Raw genomic sequence first — 25,482 nt, forward strand, 5'->3', positions numbered from 1 at the left:
CGTTGCGTCGAGTTGCGTTGCGTCGAGTTGCGTTGCGTTGAGTTGTGGTGCGTTGCGTTGCACGAATAGCAGACAAGATGAGTGACAGTCGGAAACGAAGCAGCATGTAAAATTGAGGTATTCTGGAAATAATAAGGTTTAGTATAATTAAATTGAATAATTTAAGTGATATATGTGAACACATACTAATCATAGGTCAAAACAGCTAAAGCTAAATTTGGCTTAATTATAAAAGGCAGAAGTGAAGTAAAACGAAGAGCCGTTTGGGAGCCGAAAGAGCCGGATCTTCTTGGTGAGCTGAGCCAAATGATCTGGATCACTAAAAAGAGACTGAGTTCCCATCACTAGAACGTGTGTTCGCTCTACAGTAACTGAGGAGACGTTTGTTCCCTTGGAGACGCCGTAGCGGGTGTGTGCGCGCAGCTTCCGCCCTCCACCGGAAGTGAGCGTAGAGAGTCTCCACTCAGAAACTAAACTATCAAAACAAACTAACGGCAGCAGGTCACTAACGGCATCCTGCTGCTTCTAACGGGTCTCCATCATCACCATCATCTTCATCAGCATGGACGGTGTACCGACGCCTCTGCGGTGCTTCAGTGAGCTCCAATCCGGAGAAGTATTCGTGGACGACGGAGTGGAAACGGTGACTTCAGGGGAGCAGGTGAGAGGAGGACACAGATTAGCTTCTTCAGGGAGCTAATGTGGCTAATGTGGCTAATGCTAGTGAGTGGCAGCTCTCCTCTACCTGCATGGAGCAGCCTTCTGCTGGGAACGTGTGACAGAAACTCAACTCTCACATACTTTATCATTATTATACCCATGAATCAGCCCATAGAGTAGAAGAATAATCAGAACCTGATTAGCTTTCATTGGCTAGCTAGTTAGCTGTTTTAGGTAGCTAGCATTGGAGGTTACCATAATGAGATTAAGTATAAATTAAGTTAGCTAAGTAACTTAACCCTGGGCCATGTGCACCTATTTAGACCATTAACGACACTCAGATGAAAAGCTCCATATTAACTAGATATATTATAGTCTTGACTGACAGATGGTGTGTGGTTGAATTCATTCAGGGCTGTACAAATTAATTAAGAGACTCCTGAAATAATATTGATCCCTTTTCCTCATTTGTGTTGCTCCTCTCCAGCCATGGGCCCTGACTGATCATATATATATATATAAAAAATATATATATATATATATATATATATATATAAAAAAAATATATATATATATATAAAAATATATATATATTTTTATATATATATATATATATATATATATATATATATATTTATATATATATATTTTTTATATATATATGTATATTGTTTATATATATATATATATATTTTTATATATATATATATGGGACTTTGCATGCTCATCAACACTGACATTTTGTAAAACACCAATGTGAAAGTGCTGAGTTTAGCTCAACAGCTAATTTGCATCCATCGGCTGATAAGTAGCAAGCAACTGCCAAAGATAAGTGTAAGGTCATTTAGAAACAGTGTCACCATTGTGTAGTTTGTCCAACAGAGAGCATTGACATGTTTATCTTTCAACTGTAAAATGTCATGTCCAGTATATATCTAGGTCCCAGTTCTTTTAATAGTAAACCATTGCATCCTTTTTCAAGTAGTATTTTGGATTTACCCCATTACAAATTCACTCATTTGTGTGGCACCCTAAAACCACAGACAACAGGTGCAGACGCCGTTAAGGCATATACACTCAGGAAACAGCGTTATATTAAAAATATAGATCTTTATTAGTACAAAAATATTACTTATGCAGTTAAAGCACTTCACTCAGATATGGACAGTTTGATTGGTGTTAAATAAACTACAGTGCAAGAGGAGCTCACAAGTTGCTACTGCCGACAACGTGCCGGACCACAACTGTAACACGGGGTGGACAAAACTAACAATTCAATCATAAACCAAACGAAAGAAATATGACAAGGCAGCACCTCACTCACTGCAAAATAAATAAAACAAAAACAACTCCTCACAACAAAACAGAAAAATAAAATATACTTCAAAACCCACCTGCTACACAGCAAACTTTCCCCCAACTATCCTTGTTGACCACAGCTCAGAAAGCTCTCATAGCACGTCAAGATAAGATGCCTCCCAGACACTGAGCCTCGCCTATGAACAAAATGTATCATTTCATTCCTTGACAAAATGACAAAACCACTAACCGTACATAAAATAGTTTACTCACAATGAAGCAAAAACGTCCACAGTTACACTGACAAAGGACAGACCCCAGCCTGCGGCCGTCAACAGATGCCTCTAATCACTGCCAGTGCACGACATTACAGGTCTGGCCAGAACAACCATCCAACATCAGTTCCACCTGGCTACATCTGATTTTGTTGTTAACTATTTTATCCATAAGGGACAGTGCATGCTCGTCTACTTGTCAACATTGACATTTTTAATGTTAAAGTGCTGAGGTTAGCAGTTCACAGTTCTTTAATAATAAACCATTTCATCTTTCATCCTTATTATCAAGCAGTATTTGGGATTTATCCCATTACAAATTGACTAATTTACACTAAATCCTACTAGTACATCTTCACTCTCAGGTAAAAATATAACTTGTCAGGTTCATCTATATCTTATTCAAATTAAAAAGTATTATATATGTAAGTTTATAGTGTGTTGCATATGTTTTATAAACATCCCAAGCAAAGGCTATTGATGGAAATTACTGCAATCTAGAATCAGCACAATGAAACGTATGTGATTTTGTTTTTATTCTTAAAGGTGCTATTGATAACATTGATAACATTCAGCCACTAGATGTCTCATTCTCTCTCCCCATTCCATTGCATTCACTTCACTACAAGTCGTTGACAGGCGCTTACCATCAATCTCAGCCATTTATCCATATTTTCCCAAACTAACTGACGACCCAGAGATACCATGTGATACCAATTTTACTATTGGCTCACAAGCCTTGTTAGAAGTGGGAACCAAACGTCAGCTATCTTCCACAGAGATAAACAAAACATTAATTTTGGACCTGACACATTTTTTTAAATGAATCATTCACAATCATGTTTTTTTTTCAGGCCACACTATTATTCAGCACCTTATCTAAAGACTCTGTGGATGAAAATATTCTTCTACATAAAAAAAGTTATCAATAAGACCTTTAAGTCCTTTGCTCCATAAACAAACCATACCTTTGGTCAGCATTTGGCTAATCATAATGATCAGCTGACGGATGGCTGATTGTGTTGTTGGTATTCTTTAGCTCACGATGACCTTCATAATGACTGTTTGTTTACACTCTCCTCTTTCCTGCCCTTTCTTTTTAACTAGAAAAAAGTGGAGCGCAGCATTGAAGAAGTCATCAGTGTTTACAAGCAAATGCACAGCATACCACAGTAAGTATCCAGAGAGGACACGAGTTGTGCTGCTACAGCTGATGACCTATTTCTTAAATAAAACTTCCAACAAATGGACAGTGGTTTTGGGTTTGGAGAGTTTTGTTTTGAGTTTTTCTCTGGCGCTAGGCCTTTACTAACAGCATTTAAAGAAAAATATATGTTTCTTACTGTAATAAAAGTTCAAATATGCCCAAGCTACATGATCATAGTGACTAATTTCGGTTGCAGTGCTGTTCCATTAGGTCTAAGTTGTTTTCAGTGGTTGTGAGGCCATTAACACACTGCTTAGTGCTTACCGACATTCACCCAACATCTGACAAGAAAATCTGTTCCAGGAAAAACTCTGCCTTACGGACATTATTGTTACTTTCCTGACATTTGTCTCAGCTGTCACAAAATGTCAACAAAAATCAGATTAAATAAATGCATTATAAAATAACATCTAAATCAATGTTATTCTTTAAAGGATATCCTAAAATATTAAACCTAAATTAATCAAATATTGCACTGTTTAAAATGCAGTCTGCTGCATCGAGTTTAGTATTTTTTTTGTGGTTATAGGGAGTGCAATGCTAAATCTGTGTTGTACTCTTTTAAGAGAGGAGTTGGGTCAGATATTAGTACAATAATTATGTGAAATCAGGACCCTAAATTGGCCTGAACAACTCAGTATATCATAAAAGCTTTTATGCATTATACACAAATGGAGAAACACATGCATTTTCAAACCCACAGAAACAAATTAGTAATTATGATGATCATCTATTCATAGGACTCATAATGTTCAATACATTTATTACCATTATGAGACATTTCCCAGATCACTGCTCATTGGCTGTGGCTGTTTTTGATCCCAGACACCTGCTGTGTGCCTGTAGAGAAAGCTGCTGCTGCTGCACGGTGATGTGTGATGGCTGTTATCTAAACGGTGTGTTGATCAGCCCACATAGTTTGCTCCTTGCTATCAGCTGTCATCAGTCCCCTCTTAATGGGGTGACTCATCTCATTTCCATGACAACTGCGTGGACCTGAATGTCATCGGCCTTGCAGCCGATGGGGGGAAATGTACTACAGGAAAATGAGCAGTATTCATCAGTAGAGGTCAGCCATTTAGTTAGTAGTGATCATCTGATTGTCAACACAACACAGTGTTAGTTTTCATCTTCTGGTAAAAGTTATAATGAGGGAGGTTTTTGAGGTTAATTGCAATTGTCTCACATGAAAGGAAGGCGTCCAGGCTTTGCTTATTTTCTGGCCTGCTAACATCATTTCAGCAGTTAAATCAGAAATGTACTGATGAGTTTTTTTAAATCTAATATATAATATTTTTCCACCCACATCTGCCAGAACAAATATGGATTTTTGTTGGAATCTAAAAACAAACACTGGTGCAAAACAGGTTAAGCTTTGCTCACTTAATTCAAGTGCTTCTAAAGCAAAGCACCCGGTATTATTATTATTTGTAATATGACAAAAATAATAGGTGAAGAAGTCTTTTTTTTGGTGCCCTTTATATTAAATCTCTTGAAGTCCTTTCATTTTATTCTTGCATTTAAAGTAATCACACCAGTCTTAAACACATGAATATTACAGGTTCTGCCTTCCTACATGGTAAGGAAGGCATTGTGTACATTTAATTTAACCGTTGCTATTAATTAAAGAATAATGCAAGAAGAACATTTCTACTTTTTTTGTGAATTTCCTTGTGGGGGCAAAGCCAGGAATTTAGAAATATTGAAGTCAGGAATCCAACTTCCTCCTCTGCAACTCCACCTCCGTGAGAAATGTTTGACTAGACACCAAAAAATTGAATCTTATATTTATTCATATTCATTCAACTGTTTTGATTAGACTTCTTCACACTGCCATGAATATCATTTCAGGAAATCTCTACATTTTGTTTTAATTTAACTTTGTTCAACCTAAAAACAGCCTGTTAAAGATACTGACTCTTAAAGAATAATAATAATACATTGATTTAGTATAGCAACTTTTTATAGAACATAAAAAAATAGAACCATAAAACAATAAAAACAATATTATTATAAATAAAAAAATTACAACACAGCACAAGGTGACACAAAGGAGTCTAAGAGCTTTAAAACAGACTGTGGTTAATGTGTGTGTGATTGTTAAATTATCAGAAACACTACGCAGGACGTAACCTTGCTGTACGTCCCTGTGTATTGTACACAAAAGTCACCAAATTGGCGGGCGCATAATCGGCCAAATATGCCACTAAAACCAACATGAGACTGCTGAAACAAAACTTTACAGTTTGAATAGAAGTTGAGATGGTAAGATGTGTTTATTATTTAGCCTCACACATCACAGTATTTGCTCTCTCTCTTTTCTTTTTCAGATGTTAGTTCTGCTCAACTTGAGGCTTAAATTATATGTTTAATTTCCTTGCACGCTCGTCAACCTTTAAACAGCGAGAGTTGAAACCCCGTCTGACATTAGAGCAGAACCGTGGTGGGCGGACCGGCTTTTAGCTGCTTGGCACTGGTCCTGTTCTCCTGTTCTGACTGTTGGTGTGTTGCTGATGTGGAACCTTGGGCAGTGATCTGTGACTAACCTCGTGTAGGTAGAGCGTAATTACAATCGTCGTAGCAAACACTGCGTGAAGAGGGCGGGCGGTGAATGGGACAGGGTGGGTGGTGAGGAGGGAGGGAGGGTCAGCTGTCTTTGACTCACACACACACAAGAGCTACAGATGCAGATGAAAGTTGCACTGGTGTTCCTGTGGAGCACACTGACATTAAAATGATGAAAGGGAACAGTGCTGCTCTAACACCTATCTCCCCCTCCTCCTGGGATCAATAAAATATCATATTATTTTAATTTGATGATTATTTTTATAGGTACTGTAACACCCAATAATGTAGTAATCTCCTGAAAATGTAATAACACATGAACATGTTATAAAATTTGCACTTAACCTGATCGAAAATGTAATAAAACCCAATAATGTGATAAAATGTCCTGACTGATATCGTAATAAGATTTGTACCGACAATGTAATTTCTCGCATTATTGAGAATATATATTACATTTTCAGGTGGGTCTTTTTTTTTCAGAACCAGATTCTACTCTTTACACATAATATTAATAAAAATGATAACTGTGGTATAAGTTATTGTACTTCTGCACCAGTAGGTGGTGTGATTGGAAGAATTCCAATAGCCTATTCAACAATTATTATATTTGGTACTCAGCAGTTGCGTTGTTTTCCCGTGCTTACCAAAACATTTATGAGTAAAAAAAATAATATTTTTTTACATTATTATATTATCCATCCAAAATTACATCATCGGTTTTGAAAAGAAAAAGACCCACCTGAAAGATATTACATTATTGGTAAAAATTTTATTACAATATCAGTCGGGACATTTTATTACATTATTTGTCCAGTTATTATATTATTGGGTTTTATTACATTTTCAATCAGGTTAAGTGCAAATTGTATTACCTTTTCAGGAAATGATTACATGGACATGTCCTGTGTATATATATATATATATATATATATATATATATATATATATATATATATATATATATATATATATATATATATATATATATATATATATATATATATATATATATATATATATATATTTAATAGCTCAAGCTAGTTTGCAGTTCTAGTCCCAAAATATCTAAAAAATATATAGGCAAATAAATAAAAGACGTGCTGATAAAATAATTTGATTAACATGTTTCTCTCAGATTTTGTGGTAGAGTTTATAATGTAATAATCCAATACTGGATTTTTTTTTCTAATAAAAATGAAAGTAAAAAGCCTTCTATGTGAGTAAGAAGAAGTGAGCAGAGAGATTAGATTAGATTAAAACTATTTTTTATTTTATGTTATGATTTAAGGTGACACGTGATTTCCAAAAAAGCGAAAACAAGTGTAACCAAGAATAGTATTTCTACTCTTCTTTTAACTGTTTCTCAGATGTCTGTTTTAACATTGTCTTCTAATTCCTCCCTCTGTCCTGTGTTTGGTCTTCAGGCCAACGTTGTTGCGGGAGCAGCACTACCAATATCTCAGGAAGGGCTTACGGCACTTATCAGATGCTTATGAGGTACGGTATCACACATGTTGAAACATCTTTCATGGCTATTTAAGTCTATTTTAAACCTAATGACACATGCAGTATGACAGAGTCCTCCCCTTGACGTTAGTAACAGTCAGGACAGAAGGACAGTAACACTCACTGCCTCTGGATGACTGGCTCTCTCTGCTTTAAATAGAAACACGACTATTGTATTCACATTGCAACAAAAAAAAATGTGCTTGTCTGCTCTCAGGAAGGTCACCTCTCTTTTGAGAGTGTGTTAACTGTTCTCCAGAGAGAGAGAGAGAAAGGCGTTTGTTGTCCGCCCGCCCTCCAGCTCAGTATCACACTGATTTGACCTCGGACTTGATCCTTTCACTGTTTCCTTTGATTCACTGTGTTTTTTGTGCTGCTACACAGTATTTTTATATCCAATTAAACACTGCAGCGATGTTGGAAATGGAAATTAGAAGTTGAGTCGTGATTTTATATAATAAAATCGTATATTTACTGACTAACTGATACTTTTCCATGTTTCTCAGCTTGATCATTTTCCTTCTGAAGGCTCGTCCTCTGCTGCTCTGCTTACTATCTCGTCTATTTCTATAACTGGTCATCTGATGCCCGTCTGATCATGTGATGTGTGTGTGTGTCTGTGTGCTGGTAGTGTCTGGATGCTAGCAGACCGTGGCTTTGCTTCTGGATTCTTCACAGTCTGGAGTTACTAGAGGAGCCCATTCCTGCTGTTGTCGCCTCCGAGTGAGTCACAAACACACACAGACTCACACTCTACAACCAGACTACTACAGAGGGGCTCCGCCAAAGACTTTTCTATTATTTATTACCATCGCATATTTGTCATAATTACTAGAGTAGAGCACATGCTGCTGCTGCAATGCAAACATGTTGATCATTAATTGCGGCTGCTCCACATAAACTGTCTTATGGCAACAATAGTAGGTTTATTGTGTCATACCGTATGAATATATAATACAAGTAATCAGAGGTGTGGACTCGAGTCATAAGACTTGGATTTGAGTCAGACTTGAGTCACAAATTTGATGACTTTAGATTCGACTTGACAAAATCAAAGAAGGACTTTTACACCAGTGACTCGTGACTTCACTTGGACTTGAGCCTTTTGCCTTTTGAAAATACTTCAACCTTCCCCCAAGCCCAAAGATTAAAATTATAAATGTTATGCATATTATAGCTGGGATGCATGATGCTAAAGAGAAAACTATCTTATCCTGGACAGGAGCCTGAAGAAAAATCAAAGAATTTCTCTAACTTAACTGCTTTTTTAAAATTTAATTTAATTTAATTTAATTTAATTTGATTTAATTTAATTTAATTTAATTTAATTTAATTTAATTTAATTTATCATTATTAGTAATAATTTTATTATTTTTTCAATTAATGTTTTGTTTTGAATAATGCAATTTTTTTGTTAATAATACAAAGCGAAATAAAAAAAATATGATAAAATAAAAATGGAATAATGGCACAAGTAAAACATTAAATTAACAACCTGTCAGCTTATTTTATTAAAAAGCTCTGAACTGACCACTGAAAGTTCCTCTTATTTTTGTCAACTTCGTATTTAATGGAAGATAAACTCTTTTACAGTATACAGCCAGTATTAAAAGAGCTTCATTATTTCTTGGAGGCATTATACTGTGCATGAACACATGCTGGCTCTGGTGTTTTAGCCAAAAATACCTCTGCAGAAGTAAATCAGCATATGCCACAAAAGAACTTCTCACATATAACTTTATAAACAAAGAGCTTTGTCTTCTCTCCGAGGCTCTAAAAATAAAATATGCATCTTTTTTATAATCCTCCCACCAGAGAAAAATCACCAGAGATGGGAGAGGATCTTTTTACTGAAAAAATAAACCCTTAAATTATCATATAATGAGTCCATTTTTCCAGCGCGGCATTAATACTAGTCACGGCTGTGCTGTTATATAATTTCTTGCCTTTGTGGTTTCCATAAATAACTGCAACAATTCATCTAAATTCTTGTCTATAATCGCACAGTAATTAATCGTCATTGTGTGTTGATGAAAGAGGAGATTAATGTTTTCCTCCGATCGTGATGACGGATAATTGTGATGAGTGTAATGACAGTATTGAGCAGAACAAGCAGGTGTATTATTTTAGACGCCGTTGGTTTTATTGCCACCAAAATGTCATCTGATTAAATTACTGCCAGTCGAAAGTAACACTCAGCAAACCCCGTAGCGAGCGGCGATGCCAGGCTGCCAGCCCACACTCTCATTATTACTGCGAGGCGTGCCAACACACCGGCTGGCACTGCCCAGCGCCAAAGTGACGCCCTCGTTCTCTCTCGCACACACACACTGTTCAAGGATTTATAACAATGCAACCTACAACAGATTGCTTTCTCCGTCCCATGAAGTGTACACTGTTCTCAGGTCGGCCCTGGCCGGCCAAAGTTAATGTAGGTTTCCCTTCCAACTCAGTTGGCTCGCGGTTATGCACGCTCACAGTTTTGTGATTTCTCTCCATGGCGGAGGATGAAGAGGACGTTCATGAGAGACGCAGCTCGGTGCACAGTGGCTGGAAAGAAATGAAGCTGTGGTTGAGGTGGTCGGTGCCACGTCAGCTAGAGGGAACCGAGCCAGCGGTGCTCGCTTTGCACTCTGCTGAAGCTCTGCAGGCCTGAGATGCAGAAATATAGCTCTGATGATCTGGTGGATTGAAGCCATTTGTGTGTTTTAATGTGTGAGAAAAAGTGGTTTGTCCAAGTGATGTTATTAGAAGACGAGTGTTTGCATTTGTATCTTAAAGGAAAATTTCTTGTGCATGTGGCGTCGTTTTGAGCGTCATCCGGCTTTATATATAGTTACACTAGTGCTGTCAATCGATTGAAATAGTTAATCGAGATTAATTGCAAATTAATGGCGCATTTTATCTGTTCAAAATGTACCTTAAAGGGAGATTTAAGAAAGAAGTATTTAATACTCTTATCAACATGGGAGTGGGCAAATATGCTGCTTTATGGAAATGTATGTATGTATTTATTATTGGAAATCAATTAACACAAAACAATGACAAATATTGTCCAGAAACCATCACAAAACATTCACGTTTTTATACCACCATTTAATGCTTCTATCTTCAACCCATAAATCTCCATTGGTTACGGTTACATAATCAGTGCAGATGTAATCAAATATGCAAGAAACACTTGAACATCCTCCTTTTCGTTGTCTGATATTTCAGTATTAGTGTAGAAACATTCAACTGTCCGTTATGGCGTCTGTCTATTTAAATACAATTGGTCCTAACATCCCGATCTTCTTCTTCTTCTCTCCAGTGTGTGTAAGTTCCTGTCTCGCTGTCAGAGCGCTACAGGCGGTTTCGCCGGAGGACCAGGACAACACGCCCACCTCGCACCGACCTACGCCGCCGTCAACGCCCTCTGCATCATCGGCACAGAGGAGGCCTATAGAATTATAAACAGGTACACTGTCCCCACTGTATTAATACTACACCAAGGGGAAAAAACATTTAAGAACACAGACACATTTCTATTAAAGCAGACTTGGTTCATAGTTAGTTGATGGTTTCGTTATACTACTATTTCATATTTAGGTACCTGGATGCGTCTTCTGTGGATATTTGAATGTATAAAATGCAGCTTAGTGTCAAGACCCAGAAAGCAAGCAAGAACTGAGACTCACAAAAAAGACACTTTAGTCTATAAAAAGCTGAATTAAAGACATTTAGAGGAGGACATGTGCTGTATATCTGATGGCACACATTTAAGATTTAGCTTTAGTCTTAAGATGAAAATGCTCATTAGTTCTAGTCACATTTTAGTCATCTTTATCCTCCATAGATTTAGTCCAGTTTTAGTCGCCGAAAAGTCTTTACATCTTATTCAACTTTTAGTCAAAATGTTTTCTCTCTCCCTCTCTTTTTGATTTATTAAAATGTCCCTTGTTAGTCATCAGATTATATTGCCGGGTCTCGTCCTCCCCTCGTCTTAAGTCATGGAAAAAAAGGTTGTTGACGAACATATTTCGTCATTGTTTTTCATTAATGAAATGAACACTGACCGACATCATTTTGGGTGATGTCTCTCTGATGAAGTCTTTCCGTCTTTAGAGAAATCCAAACAGCTCAGCAGCTCTGACGTGGAGCTCACATTTTGTTGTCAGCAACACTTTGGATTTATATCCTCATAAGACTCAAAACTTCACATGCCAAGATCAGCAATTTGTCACGGCGACTGTTGGAGAGAGATAACTCTGAACACGATGTACTATAGATAGTAGAATATACACAACAACAACAACACTGTATCAAATCACCTCAAGGGTGTTTTTATACTGGAGTCACATGCAGTCTGAATGAAAGGGCTTCAGACTATAAATAAAACAGTTTGACGATTAAGTGTAATGATAAACATATTCACATGTCAAAGCTTTTAATCAGCAGCTGTATAATGATGTTTGAAATTCATGTATTCATGTGTGCCTTTAAATCCCTTTCAGTATAATTAAAAAATAATGTACGTACTCACCATTAGAACTATTATTACTGTTGTAGGAGAATATTACAGACATATCTAGTTGATGTTGTTTAATCAGTAGCTAATTATAAGAGCATGTTGTACTAGTGGTTACATTACTCATTTTGTGCATTTATATCCGTGTAACTGACAGCTGAAGCTACTAATGTTTATGCTGCTTTCACAAGGAATCAGGCAGACGGTAGACGGCAAACTGGAGATCATGTTAGTGGACGAGTAATGGTAACGGTAGACCGCAATACCGTCCAAAGTTAAAATATTTTAACTACGGCTGTCGATCGATTAAAATATTTAATCTCGATTAATCGCAAATTAATGACACATTTCTTTTTTATCTGTTCAAAATGTATCTTAAAAGGTAGATTTGAATACTCTTTTCAACATGGGAGTGGACAAATATGCTTGCTTTAACAACACAAAACAATGACAAATATTGTCCAGAAACCCTCACAGGTACTGCATTTAGTATAAAAAAAATATGCTTAAATCATAACATGGCAAACTGCAGCCCAACAGGCAACAACAGCTGTCAGTGTGTCAGTGTGCTGACTTGACTATGACTCTCCCCAAACTGCATGTGATTATCATAAAGTGGGCATGTCTGTAAAGGGGAGACTTGTGGGTACCCATAGAACCCATTTTCATTCACATATCTTGAGTTCAGAGGTCAAGGAACCCCTTTGAAAATGGACATGCCAGTTTTGTTTTGCCAGTGTTATTTAGCCTCCTTTGGGACAAGCTAGTATGACATGGTTGGTACCGATATATTCTTAGTTCAATATGATGCGGGTATTTTCACTCTAGCTTTAAAACTGAGCCCGCTACAACCTCCGAAAGATTGATTGCGTTAATGCATTAAAGAAATTAGAGGCGTAAAAACGATTTTGCATTAACGGATGTTACGTAGCTCCCTCACACCGGAGAAAGTTGTTTAAGTTTGCAATAGAATATTAAGAGAAAGCTGCATTTTATAGCTAAATGCGTTACTAGATAGATCACGTAAAATAGTAGACACAAAATAATTGTATTAAATATATTTTATTCCATCACCATAGCGACGTATCGCCATGGGTGTTTTGTTTTGCCGCCCTGCCATTCCGTTTGTTTTTCCTGTGCCGTCGAGAGGGTGTTGTCCGTCTGTCCGATTCCATGTGAATGCAGCATTACAGTCTGGACTCTTTATTAGTGCTTTATTAAATTTGTAGTACTAATGCTGTTCCACTTGCCTTCCACCCCCCTCCCCTCTCTGTTTTCCTTCTCTCTATCCATTACCTCCCCTCCTCCTCCTCCTCCTCCTCTTCTTGTCACCATACATCTCCTCCTCTTCCTCTCTCCTCCTGTGCTGACCCTCTCCAGGGAGAAGCTGTTAGATTTCCTAATGTCAGTGAAGCAGCCAGATGGCTCGTTCGTGATGCACGTCGGAGGGGAGGTGGATGTCAGGTGAGAGCCCAGAAGATAACGCTACCTCCTCCACCCTCTGCTCTCTCTCTCTTTGCTCTCGCATCACACAGGAAGATCCATAAATCACCGACATCACAGTCACAATTAAGAGCATGTTTGGTATCCAAACAGTGTTATTCAGTATTGTGAATTGAATGTGTGACAGTCAACACATTTAGTTTTTTCACCAAATCAGTAGGACATTTTTTAAAAAGTACGTCTCCCTTTCCTTTGTGTTTTTTATGCTCGTTCGTTCCCCTTTGGTGTTGATAGAAAAGAGGAGAAATACCCACATCTCTCTTGCGTAAGAGTGGATTTATGTTATTTGAGTTACTGTGTGTGTGTGTGTGTGTGTGTGTGTTTGTATCAGTGTCTGTGTGTGTGTGTGTGTGTGTGTGTTTCCCTCTTTGAATTTGTGGCAGTGGATTTTTTAATAAGCAGCTTTGAGGTTTTTCTGTTTCAACAGAGAGCCTCAAAAGTCAGAGTTACTTTCTCTCTCTCTCTCTCTCAGCGCATGCTGTTATCTGTTGCCAACCAATTCATGTTCTGCTGTCATTATGTGTTATTTAAACTCTTTTCCTCTCTTCCTCCTGTGAAAACCACGCAGCGTAGCGGTTCATGAAACCAAGAAAAAGCAGCCTTGTTTTCATTTCCATTGGGGGGGGGGGTTAAAAGGTTTTATTAGCCTGAGAAGCTGGAGGATTTGCTCAAATCCACTTTTCATTTGAGGATAAATCCGGTGATATTAAGTATTTTTCTTATTGTCAACAAATCCCATGAAAAGACCAAAACCAACAATGAATTGATCCCAACAACTAGGGCCGTCCTCGACTAAAGAAATCTTATTCGACTAATTGATTAGTTGATTTAATCAACAGATCTTTAAAACTGAGTTTCTCCACAAAGAATCACACAAAAGCACCACTTTAAATCTTGTGTTTACCAGAGATGTGCTCATACGTTTCTTAGAAATAAGTCATTCAGCATGAAAAAAGCTTTAAAAAACGACTAATTGAGAAGAAAGAAATCTTGGTTGAGTAAGACCAAAACAACCGACTAATCGACTAAGAGGGGGCAGCCCTACTACCAACAAGTACTGTCTGTGTATCTAAAACCTGATATAGCGTATTCCTCTGTACCATAGAACTCATTAAAAACACATGTTCCTTCATTACATGAACATTGTGCATGTACATGTAGTTTATTTGAGATAATTGCACATACTGTATAGTACACCTTCCTGCTGCTTTAAATACTCACTAGAGCACTAAATGTGTGTTAATCCACAGCTGAAAATAGTCCCCAATAAATGTACTATTTACTCCAGTCTGAGTAATGTTTGCTAAAAGCTACAGTGCCCGGTTGTTTTTTAAATTAAACTATTTATTTGTGACCCTTTTTAAAAAAAAAAAAAAAAAGAAAGTTACATTTTCAGTATTAACAAATGGGTCACATACAGGGGAGGAAAGAGTCAGACGGGTTTCATCTCTTCATGGTATTTGTTGACAGGAACAACATTGAGTATCACCGTCCTTTTAAAGGAGAAACATGATGTGTATCAAGACATACACATATGCAGGGCTGCAACTAACGGTTATTTTCATTGTCGATTATTTTCTCGATTAATCGATTAGTTGATTGGTCTATAAAATGTCAGAAACTGGCAATGCAGACATTTTCTCAAAAGATAATTGAAGTGTAATTTTATCTTTTTAATACGATCTACAAATTTCCTGAAGAGGCCGAAACCAATAATGAATTTTGTCCTACTAACTGAGTCTGATATTCGACTAAAACGATCAGTGTCATTTATTATGAAACAGTATTTTTAATCTGTGTAGGGAAACTCCATGTGAGGTGGACGTCACTGAGCATGCTCAGACAGAGTTGCGTTTCCATGTTAACACTGCAGAGAGGAATAAACACCACTGGTGGTCGCGCACGCAGGAAGAAGCTGTCAGGCTTTAAATACACAGACGAGACTTGTTAGTAGGATTAACTCACTGTTTGTTCTGCTCTCTTCAAGGGATTCCTCCATAATAATAAAAAGATATTAATTCTTCTTCTGTCTCTTGACAGCAGAGGAAAACCAAATACATACAAGCCAAGATGACTTAACAGTATGACAGCGAAATGGATGTTTCTGTTTGTCAGTCTAAAAATACAAAGCTGTGGATGATAATGTGTAAGTGTAGGAAGAGCAGACTTCCTGCTCGCCCACGTCTCTCTCTGTTCCATCTCTGATCCATTTTCTCTTTTTATAGGAGCGCATATTGTGCAGCTTCTGTAGCATCGCTCACAAACATCCTCATACCGAAACTGTTTGAGGACACGACCAACTGGATCCTCAGGTATCGTACAACCCACCACCACCACCACAGCGGTTATTATTGAATTATTAAAGAGCCCTTTGTGCCTCCATAAAGCAGCGAGTGTTTTATCGTGTGTTTTATTCTCTCTGTCTCCAGTTGTCAGAACTGGGAGGGCGGTCTGAGTGGCGTGCCGGGTTTGGAGGCCCACGGCGGATACACGTTCTGTGGCACCGCCGCCATGGTCATCCTGGGCAAAGAGCACATGCTGGATCTCAAAGCACTGCTGGTGAGAAACTCCCATTAGGGCTGCTTATTACTTTCATTGTTGATGAAGATTATTTTCTTGATTAGTTGTTTGGTCTATAAAATGTCAGAAAAATATGGATCGGTGTTTCCCAAAGCCTAAGATTACGTCCTCAAAAGTCACGTTTTGTCCACAACTCAAAGGTATTCAGTTTACTGTCATAGAGGAGTAAAGAAACCAGAAAATATTCACATTTAAGAAGCTGGAATCAGAGAAGTTTTCTTTAAAAATACGACTCAAACCGATTAATCGCTTATCAAAATAGTTGGCGATTAATTTAATAGTTGGCGATTAATTTAATAGTTGGCGATTCATTTAATAGTTGGCGATTCATTTAATAGTTGGCGATTAATTTAATAGTTGTCGATCAACATTTTCATAATCACAGACACATTTTCTAGTATTAAAATATAATATAAGAGGATAAGCTGTGGTGCTACTTGACTCGAGTCCTAAAGACAAAAAAAAAGATGCCATCAGTATCAGTCATAACGGAGCCTTTGTGCCGAAGCAATATCCCTTTTAGAGGGAAACACACAGCTGTGATAAAATAAGAATAAAATGTAATAACCCAGAGTGAGATTTCATAAAGTTAAACGACTGCTGGAATCCCATTTTGGTATGAAATACTGCACAGCTTTGGTCTTTTATGCTTATCTAGTTCAGATTTTGTCCTGAATCTTTAGATCAAACAATTTTCTGTCTCGCAGAACCATTTGGAGCCGTAGCTGTATGTAGGGCTGCAAATAACTATTATTTTCATTGTTGATTAATCTGTAATTATTTTCTCTATTAATGGATTAGTTGTTTGGTCTGTTAAATGACAGAAAATGGTGAAAAATGTCTATCAGTGTTTCTCAAAGCCCAAGATGACGTCCTCAAATGTCTTGCTTCATCGACAACTCAAAGATATTTAGTTTACTGTCATAGAGGAGTAAAGAAACCAGAAAATATTCACATTTAAGAAGCTGCAATCAGAGAATTTAGACTTTAAAAAAAAAAAAATAATAATAACCAATTAATCGATAATTAAAATAGTTGCCGATTAATTTAATAGTTGATCAATTAATCCACATTTTCACAATCACAGGCCCTTTTTCTTGGTTTTTCAACAAAAACAAATAGATATTAAAATGACATATAACAAGATAACTTGTGGTGCTACTTGGTTTTTGAGTCCTAAAGACAAAAAAAGATGCTATCAGTAGCAGTCACAACAGAGCCTTTGTGCTGAAGCCATATCTCTTTTATAAGCAACTTGCCAAGCAGAAACACAGCTGTGATAAAATAAGAATAAAATGTAATAACCCAGAGTGAGATTTCATTAAATAAAATCTCTGCTGGAGACCCATTTTGGTATGAAATATTACACAGCTATGGTCTTTTTTTGTTTTTTTTTGGCTTATTTAGATCAGATCTTATTTATTTATTTACCCAGAATCCCCATTAGTTACTCCCACAGTAGAAACTATTCTTCCTGGGGTCCGTACAAAAACATTACATCGCAATGTAAAAACAAATATGTAACTAAACAATAACAACAAAATGACCACGAGTCAAAAAGGGAACAAAAAAACAAGCAAACTACAAGAAAGCAGAAGCATTTAGAGACGTAGCCTTAAGCCACATTTTTTCATTTTAGTTTATTTTAGTTTAGCTCTTGGCATATCAGAGGACAAAGTTTCCATCCGTTTTCTTACAGTGGCTCGTGTGTTGTCCCTCTTGGGATACTGGGATGATCCCTGTAGGGAAATCCTCTTGTCATTTGCCTGCTTCCAGAGAAGTCAGAGGTCAGAACCGCCGCCCTGGAGCTTTCGTTTTTGGGTAAATGCTTTAGAGTTGTTGCTCAGGGACGAGATGCTTAATGACACGGCGCTTAAGGTCATCCGGAAAAGATTTCTTCTTTTACATCTCTTGTTGAAGCACAGCTCGTGTTCAGAGTCACTTTTGTCCTTTGGTTTCTTTTAGTTCAGAAAAAAATTACCACTTCAAATTGAAAATACCAAGGATGTAAAAAAATGCTCCCCGAGCAGCATACTGTCAATGTTGTTCAGCATATATTCAAATGTCAGTGTGGTTTTAAGTGAAATTTGCATGCGACCGGTCAGAACCAGTTCCCCACATGTTTGTAAGCTACTAAAAACACACGTCCTTCTTTAAACAACCTCACAGCTCTGTAATTATATCCACTCAACACCCAGCCAGAGTCACAGGTTAACAGATCATGCCCTCTAATGTATCCTGTGTCACTGAAATCCCCCCCCCGCTAATATGGATCTGTGTCTCAGTGGTTTAACCTGGGTGTCAGTGGAGCTGGAGGTGCCAGAGACGAGACGGTCTTTGCTGGTTCAGCAAAGGTTGTAAGTCGACACCGGAATATCTACAGCAGCATGACTCACCTGCTGGTCCACAACAGTCCTAATACTGTTTTATAGTGGGATTATTTGGTTGAAAATTAATCTACAACCGTTTTGAACACCAAGAAACGTCAAACATTCGCTGGTTTCACTTTCTAAAATAAGAGGATTTGCCGTCTTTCTCTCTTTTATATCATTGTAAATTGAATATCTTTGAGTTTTGGAGTGTAAGTCAGACAAAACAGGACATATGAAGACGTTATTTTGGACTTTGGAACACTATGATGGGCATTTTTCACTACTTTTTAGACCACGTTTTTAGCAATAATCCACAACAGAGTCCCCTAATGTTTTATAGTGCATTTATTCAGTAAAAAAATTAATCTACAACCGTTTTGAACACCAAGAAATGTAAAACATTTTCTGCTTTCACCTACTCAAATGTGAGGATTTGCCGTCTTTCTCTGTTTTATATCATTGTGAATCAAATATCTTTGTATTTTGGACTGTTAGTCGGACAAAACAAGACATTTGAAGACATTTTTCACTACTTTCAGACACTTCAGAGACTTAAAGTGATTAAAGTATTCATATCCATCTGATCTGGAGACATGTCTGAAAACATCTGCATCATAAAATATGAACACATCTGTCAGTGTAGACTCTAGTCTCTGATTTACAGCAGCACAATGATAATGTTTTTTTTCTGTTGTTTCCTGAAAACTGTGCAGTATTTGAGTGGGTGTGAACAAAAATGGCTTTTATGAAATTGTCCTTTTATCGAGTGATGTAGGATGAGTCACGCTGCATAAAACCCGCTCCAGTTTCATCCCTGAGAGGATGAATTAATCATTAACACTGAGAAAAGATTCACACGGGTGGCAACTCTCAGAACTATGTGGCCTCGTTGTTCCATTTTCAGGGACGACGATTAACAATTCAGTGATGAACGTAGACGTTTTTTTTTTCTCCTTTTTTAAGAATTTGCACGACGAGTACAAGGCTGCAAAAACAAAAGACAAAACAAAAATGACAGTTTGAAGTGGAGCGATGCAATTGTCTCACTGCTATTATTGAATCAATGCCAGGTGCTTCATTTGAATGTGAGACATTTTACAGGCATTGCAGAGAACAATAATATTACATATTGCATGTCTAGTGTGGAGAAAGGGGAAGCAGTGCAGCGCGGCCAGCGAATGATCAGTCTGTCTGTTCTAATCAAATAAAGATTGAACTAAACTCAGCTGCAGCATGCATGAAGCATTCATGGTGTAAAGATCAAATGTTTTTAAATTCCTTCGTGACTTCATGAGGAAAAAGCTAGAACATGAGAGCTAAATAACTAGTGATGTTGAAAGTCTCTCTACCATTGTTCAGGTATTCATTCTTGCATGTTTTACACTGTGTGTGAAGGACAGGGTGAAACTAAAAATAGGGACTCACCGATCCGACTTTTTCGGTCCCGATACCTGGGCTTTGGGTATCGGCCGATACCGAGTACCGATCCGATACCAGTGTTTAATTAATAAGCTGCCTCACTGTGTGGAAGTGACTGGGATCATTCTGTTATGTGTAAGGCAACAACAAACTTGACTTCAACATCTCTTTCCTAACGTCCCGATATCCGATCCGGTATCGGTGCATCCCTAAATAAAATCACTGAATGAGATGCATATTTATAAAGTGAGTCTCCTTTGCTTTACATGCGAGTGTGTATCTACAGAAACTCTTCTGTTTTCCTTCTTTAGTGGCTGAAATGAATCCCTGAACTACCGTTAATAAGCTGAACACTGTTCCTCTTATAGACAGACCAGAGCCCAGCTGGTATTAAACCCGATAGTCCAGAGTTACTCAATCCAAGCTGAGCATGACTGGATGTGCACCAATTAGTGGTTTCCATGGCAACGATAATGTAAAAACTCCTCCCCGTTTTGATGATATTATCCCACTACATCTCTCTACTGGCGCTGTGTGACCCTGTAGATGTGACTACAGTTAAAGCGATGCGTTAAACCTCCTCACAGATTGTGTTAAAGTGTGTGTTTGTCCTCCTCAGCGGTGGGTGGTCAGCAGACAGATGCGATTCGAAGGAGGCTTCCAGGGCCGCTGCAATAAGCTGGTGGACGGATGCTACTCGTTCTGGCAGGCTGGACTCCTGCCTCTCCTCCACAGAGCCTTATTCAAACAAGGTACTGTATCTCTGGTCACAGCAAAGCCCCGAGGTCAGGCATGCTGAGGAAAACAAAACACACGGACCGACCACTAAAAATATTGAGAAGCTTTGTAATTTTCACCAGAAATTGCATTTTTTTAACTCAATCAAAACTCTTTGCTTATTAAAAAAAAAGGAAAATGAGTGTCATGGCAAAACAATCTAATCACAGCATGTTATTAAACAGATCATTACTGTTTTCTCTCCTGAGAGTCAACTCAATATAAATTGCATTTTCCCCCCACTAGCATGGAGAGAAAATTGCTTCATCTGGCTTGAGAACGTTCCCTGAAGCCTCCACAAAATCAATGACAAAATGTGATTTTTGTTCACAATAAACCAGGAAAAACTCTTGTTATTAAAAAGTAATTTTAAGTGTAATTAATAAAGTATTCAGAGCTGCGCTGGATACACACAGAGGCCTCACAACAAGGATGAATTAGTTTGATTTCCAGGCTGTTTTTTTTGTGGAATCAAGAGTGCTTTTTTCCTGTGCTGACTGGCTGCTACGCTGAATGAATGTCGGGGTGGTAAATATGGGCTTGAGATTTCCAGTTTTACCAGTTTTTCACCAAAAAAACTGAGAAGGAGAAGGATATTTCTAACTGAGTTTCACATGGATTTTTATATCCTGGTCTATTTTAAAGACACTGGTCATCGCAATTTACTGTAAACACGGTCTTCTTGTAGCAAACACTGCTCAGAAAATGCATCATGTAATAGAAAGTAAAGAGGGAATTTCACCCCTCATTCCTTAACTCCCTGATTTATTTCGATCTTTTTCAATTATTATTATCTTTTTATTTTATTTTATTTTATTTTATTTTATTTTATTTTATTTTATTTCGTTTTTATTTTATTTTATTCTATTCAGGCAAAATACACCTAACAAACACGACAATATGGTGACATGATAATATAACTTCACAAAAAGAGAAAAAAATAAGGAAAAAACTTGGACAAAGAAAAGAAAATACATAAATAAATAAATACATACATAAATAAATGCATAAATAAATAAACAAGAGACAAAAGAAAAATTAATAAGATCCCTTCAGTAATTCAAATAATGAGATTGACCATACCAATACATTTAGAAACTGAAATATACATGTTCACTACTCTTCACTCAGCAAATCGTATAGTAAGAATATTATGTTTTTTATTAATTTAGTTATTTTTAAAAACAAAAAGCAGAACTGATGAGTCTAAAGTTTTGCTGATGTGTGTTTGTGCAGGAGAGTCGGAGCTGAGTCGGCAGCGGTGGATGTTCGAGCAGCAGGCCTTGCAGGAGTACATCCTCCTGTGCTGTCAGAACCCAACAGGGGGCCTTCTGGATAAACCTGGCAAGTCAGTACCGCACCATCTGGACACACACACACACACACACACACAAACACCACCACACATTAAGGCTGGTGGCAGCACATTCAATCTCCACTCTCCACTGATTCACGTGGTTTTTACTAATTTCCACTTTCCTGTGTTGTGTCTTCGTGTGTCTTCAGATCCAGAGATTTCTACCACACGTGTTACTGCCTGAGCGGCCTCTCTGTAGCTCAGCACTTTGGGAACATGGACCTCCATCATGAGATGATCCTCGGCAGGGAGGAGAACAGACTGGTGAGGCTGCAGCAGCACACAGGGCTGGGAGGGTGGATTCATTCAGAAATGGATTATTTACTATCAGGAATAGATTTGTTTTTAGTAGAAACTAGAGCTGTCAAAGGTAACGAGACAATGCAAAGCCCTAGTAGAAACAAATGAGACCCTGGTAACTGCTGAAGATACCTCCAGTAGTATAATAACAACCTTCTATTCTCGTATTTTTGCAGTAGGTTTTGTCCAGTGTGCATCGGTACCACGACCCATTCGTCCATTCCTCTATCTCGACTTCTCTGCTAGCTTGCAAACTAGTTTTCATGCACATTCGCAGCAGGTGTTGTTTAAAGGAATCGTTGGACATTTTTGGAAAATCTGCTTATTGCCTGTCTTGCTGAGAGAGTACATGCCAGCAACTTGAATCCCCTGTTGGGAATCACTGGTTTATTACACTCTGCTGCAGGAGCTGGACGACAAGCTGAGCAGCTGAGCAGCTGAGCAGACAGCGGTGCAGAGCAGTCTGTTAAGAATAATGTTTGTAAATTGTAAAATATCCTGCGTCCAGCACAGATCTGTCACATCTGTCTGATAGCTAAAGTGAAGGGCTTCTTTCAAAATACACGAGTGGTTATGTTAATCTATACCAGGACTGAGTGTACGCTCATTTTTTGTTCCCGAATTTCAGTGAAGTTGCCCCAAAAACATCAGCATTAGTCGAACTCCTCTGATGGTTATTTTATTTAATAGCAAACATGATGTGATCAGTTTGGATGATTTAATAATTGGGAGACTAATCTGCAGGTCCTTAAAAATGAAAAGAGAAAAATTCCGAATTAAATTAACCGAACGCCTCTTAAAAAGTCTCAACTGCTCATTTTGCCTCTGAAGCACTCGCACCCTTTTATTTTCCCACCATGTGGTAAATCATTTAACTATCGGCTTTTATCTATTTGCCATTTTTATTGCAGTACGAAGATGCATTTTCAGATAAATTCAGTCAAGAGAGCTTCACACTGTTCACTCATTTGTTTGCACCTTTTGAATGAATTACATGCCTTTTCATTTTCAGTGTGATGGTCCGTGGGTTTAACTTCCTCACCAGGTTACGTTTTGATGCAAATATGAAATGAGAAGTGATGAAAATAAGATGGCATCTGGTTTCACTTAAAGATGTCAGTGGCACCGTCGGTGGTTTTATTTTGCGGTTTCCTGTTGTGTTACTGGCAATACAGCCGGCTACACAGTACGCCTGCCTCCTATACTAACATATATCACCTCTTAGTATGGAATACAAAGTTCAGCAGCCAACCGGTCCATTTACTTACAAAGCTGCTGGGTGTGGACAAAGTATCAGGAACATATGAGCCCTGCAGTGATCATTATTATCTTCTTCTCGTTTTTGAAATGTCGTCAGAGACGTGTTGATTCAACTCTGGAAAGTTTTGAGGCTGCGTTTGTGGCGGTGTTGCATAGCACATGTTTGTCCCCGACCACAAACTAGGGTTGACAAAATACAGAAGAACAGCACAGAGGTCGTATTTATTGTCGGGCTGTTGTAATGAATTGCATTATATTTCATGAGCGTTCATGATTTTCTGTCTATTCATCTTTTTTTTTTTAATGTTTGAGGGATGTTTTTGATTCACAAACATTGAAAAATGCCATTTACACAGAACTTAATTCAGGATTATTTCTGATTTGTAACCTAGAACAACTTGACACACAGTGCTGAGCTGCATCTCAAATTCATCTTCAGGTTCTCAGCTTTCAGATGATGTACACCACATCTATGTGACATCTACTGTTGACCTGCTATCCCCCCCTAAAGACCCCCTGTCCCCCCTCTAAAAAAGACAAAACCAGATCTATTGTGGGTCTCAGAAGGTTGATTCAGAGCAGAAGTGTTTAAAGAAATTGATTCTTCTTTGGCAGACCAGTTCTGAAGAAATCAATGAAAAGTCTCCATGGATAGCGGAGGGCAGTTTACACTGTACTATAATTAAGACAGACATTAGAAGTAATACTGAAACTGTAATCACACCCAAACCGGATTAGATGAAGCTGATAAAACAGATCAAGAGAGGCATAAAATAAAAATGTTATGGTACAGTAAAAGTCTTATTTTCCTCTCTCGCAGGCTCCGACTCATCCGGTCTACAACATTTGTCCAGAGAAGGTGGCTTCGGCCCTGGAGCACTTCCTCCGGCTGCCCGTCCCCAGTGACAACAGACAGCCGGGAGCCTCCGCTGACGACGGACTGTCGGACCCCGCCTCCGCCTCCGGATCAGGCGACCATCAGTCCTAGTTAGTCACCAGTGGAGACGTCACTCTGTGTGTGCACCAGCCAACCCTGGGGAACGGACTCAAACCAGCAAACTGGTCTGATGTAGACGAGCCCCAAACAGCGGTCAGACGGACGGTCGACCGTCGGTAGAAACGAGTGCTGGAGTTTAGGAGGAGTTTACCTGATTAAAGGTCAACAGTTGTGTGTGTGTGTGTCTGTGGGCAGCTTAGCATTCAGCTGAATTTTTTGCTTGCGATGCCTAATGTTTTCATTCTCTGAAATAAAAGTGAAACTTGGTGAGGTTTCAGTATGACCTAAGTTAATAAAACTTTATATAGCACTTTTCACGATGGTGTGATAAAATGATTTACAACTTCAGACACGTTTCAGACAAATCATTACTTAAAAACACAGTCCTACATGCATATAGGCTGATTTCAGTATTTTTAGACTCTTTAAATTTGATTGAACAAAATAAAACCATAAAGGATTCAGTATATCTCCACTAGAAGCTTTTATTTTATGGTCGTAAATTTCCTGAAAATTTCCTGCAAAGAACTAATGATCTAGTACTAATCACAGGGACCAAATTCTGATCCAGTTATTTGAGCTGGATTAGTTAGTTTAGAGCTGCAACTAATGATTATTTTCATTATCTATTAATCAAAAAATGAATCAAAATAGTGAAAAATGTCCATCCCAGTTTCTCAAAGTCCAAGGTGATGTCAAAGATATTTAATATGATATAAAATAGAGACAAACAGGAAATCTCCATATTTGAGAGGCTGAAAACCTAATTTTCTGACATTTTTGCATGAAAGATTTAACAATTAATCAATTATAAAAATAGTTGCCGACTATTTTTCTGGCGATCGACTAATCGATTAGTCGACTAATCGTTGCAGCTCTAGATTTACTGTCTTGA

The 25,482-nt window shown here is 37.9% G+C and overlaps 1 protein-coding gene across 1 annotated transcript; it reads left to right on the forward strand.

Moving 5' to 3' along the window:
- The first annotated feature begins 382 nt into the window (after window positions 1–382).
- On the forward strand, window positions 383–24,935 carry fntb (farnesyltransferase, CAAX box, beta). Its single transcript, XM_037750769.1, has 12 exons — window positions 383–661; window positions 3,342–3,406; window positions 7,434–7,506; window positions 8,147–8,238; window positions 10,826–10,972; window positions 13,403–13,486; window positions 15,751–15,837; window positions 15,955–16,084; window positions 20,516–20,648; window positions 21,910–22,021; window positions 22,180–22,294; window positions 24,411–24,935. Exons 1-12 carry the CDS (start codon window positions 563–565, stop codon window positions 24,576–24,578), a joined length of 1,305 nt encoding a protein of 434 aa, XP_037606697.1. The 5' UTR covers window positions 383–562; the 3' UTR covers window positions 24,579–24,935.
- The last annotated feature ends 547 nt before the right edge of the window (window positions 24,936–25,482 follow it).

This window comes from Sebastes umbrosus, chromosome 18 (genome assembly GCF_015220745.1).
Source record: "Sebastes umbrosus isolate fSebUmb1 chromosome 18, fSebUmb1.pri, whole genome shotgun sequence".
NCBI classification, from domain to species: Eukaryota; Metazoa; Chordata; class Actinopteri; order Perciformes; family Sebastidae; genus Sebastes; species Sebastes umbrosus.

Coding starts and splice junctions, on each gene's coding strand:
- fntb (XM_037750769.1), top strand. CDS start 563: ATGGACGGTGTACCGACGCCTCTGCGGTGCTTCAGTGAGCTCCAATCC. Junction 3,407..7,433: donor CAAATGCACAGCATACCACA/GTAAGTATCCAG, acceptor TTTGGTCTTCAG/GCCAACGTTGTTGCGGGAGC. Junction 8,239..10,825: donor CCTGCTGTTGTCGCCTCCGA/GTGAGTCACAAA, acceptor TCTTCTCTCCAG/TGTGTGTAAGTTCCTGTCTC.